At 60.2% G+C, this 1,436-nt stretch overlaps 1 protein-coding gene across 1 annotated transcript in view; it reads right to left on the bottom strand.

Moving 5' to 3' along the window:
- CCDC88C (coiled-coil domain containing 88C) overlaps positions 1-1,436 on the bottom strand; it is a 126,910-nt gene that overhangs the window by 51,343 nt on the left and 74,131 nt on the right. Inside the window, exons 9-10 of the mRNA XM_045288124.1 lie at positions 1,301-1,382; positions 974-1,132 (exon numbers count right to left, since the gene is read on the bottom strand). Coding sequence (XP_045144059.1) covers positions 974-1,132; positions 1,301-1,382 — 241 coding nt within the window. The remainder of the gene's footprint in view (positions 1-973; positions 1,133-1,300; positions 1,383-1,436) is intronic.

Genomic DNA, 1,436 nt, shown 5'->3' with positions numbered 1-1,436 from the left:
TGCACTTAGTCCTAGATTACATACGGTAACAAGAACAGTGCCTACCTCCACTTAGTCCTGGATTACATAGGTAACAAAAGCAGATGCCCACCTATGCTTAGTCCTGGATTGCATGCAGTAACAGTAGCAGATGCCTACTACACTTAGGCTGGATTATATCTGATAACAAAAACAAATGGACTCACTGCCATGAAAGCGGTTCGGCTCGTAGCAGCCCTCCAGGACACGGCAGCGCGGCCTCGGGGAGATTGACTCTGGATAGGTCTTTCTCCCGCGGAGTGGCCGTTGGTTTCGAATCACTGACCTTGTGGTTAGCAGTCCAGCGTGTGACTGCTACACCACCGAGCTCCTGGGCTCGGGAAAGCAGGTCTTTATCATAAAAGCCAACCAACAAGATGCACACTTCCCGAGAGCGGGCACAGCTGTGTGCACACATGTACTTAAGGAGCCTGGGTGCGTGGGTCAAGCAAAAGGCCGGTGTTCCAAGCCCATGGCTGCTCTTGGGGGCACGACCAGGCTGTCTGCCACCCTGAAGACTCAGTCTCGGAACGCCTGCCTAAGTGGCTCATGAGAGTCAGGTGTGAGTTGTGGCTCAGGTCCACCTTGCAGTGGGAGGGTCACAGAACCCAGGCCTGGCGGTCTGCTTCCGTCAAGATGACAGCCAAGAACCCCCGTGGAGCACCTGGGCCGGCCCACATCGGAACCGACTGACCGGCGCTGAGTTCCAGGCTGCATCCAGTGCTCCCTGGACCCAACCCTGGGTGGGAGTTTGATGGGCCCATCACACCATACATGCCCTGTAGAAAGTGCCCGGTGCACCCCCCACACCCCCACATGGCAGCCCCACCTCCATGCACGCCCTGTAGAGAGTGCCCAGTGCGCCCCCCACACCCCTGCCTGGAAGCCCCACCTTCATGTGTGCCCTGTAGAGAGTGCCCAGTGAGCCGCCCTGCCCCCGGCCTCGCAGCCTCACCTCCATGCGCGCCTTGTAGAAGTCCACGTCGTGCAGCTTCTCCCGGCAGCGCACCAGCTCCATCTCCAGCCGCTCCACGCGGGTGGCCTTCTCCCGCAACGCGTCCAGCTCATCCCGGTAGGCGCGCACAGACCGGGCGTCAGCTGCCAGCTGGACATTCTGCCAATGCAGAAGAGCCAAGTTTAGGGAGCCCTGGGGGGGGCGCTGTCCCTGAAGGATGGTGCTGCTGTCCCTGGGCTCCCAGACAGGGCAGGGGCCCTTGCTGGCGGTGGCCCGTGCTCCATCCTGACCCTGGCCTGGCGCCTCCACACTCAGGTCTCTGCATACCTCCTGCTTGACCTTCTGCAGATCCAGCGTCAACTGGTCCACCTCATGTCTGGTGTCCACAAGCTGCTCCGTCTTCTCCTCCCTGGATGGGGTTGAGGGGAGGGGGCACATGGCACAGGAACACGGTAAGAGACTT

Source organism: Echinops telfairi, unplaced genomic scaffold (genome assembly GCF_000313985.2).
Source record: "Echinops telfairi isolate 266 unplaced genomic scaffold, ASM31398v2 ScPeMD7_18;HRSCAF=68, whole genome shotgun sequence".
Classification (NCBI taxonomy): Eukaryota; Metazoa; Chordata; class Mammalia; order Afrosoricida; family Tenrecidae; genus Echinops; species Echinops telfairi.
This window is presented reverse-complemented; position numbering and strand designations above follow the sequence as displayed.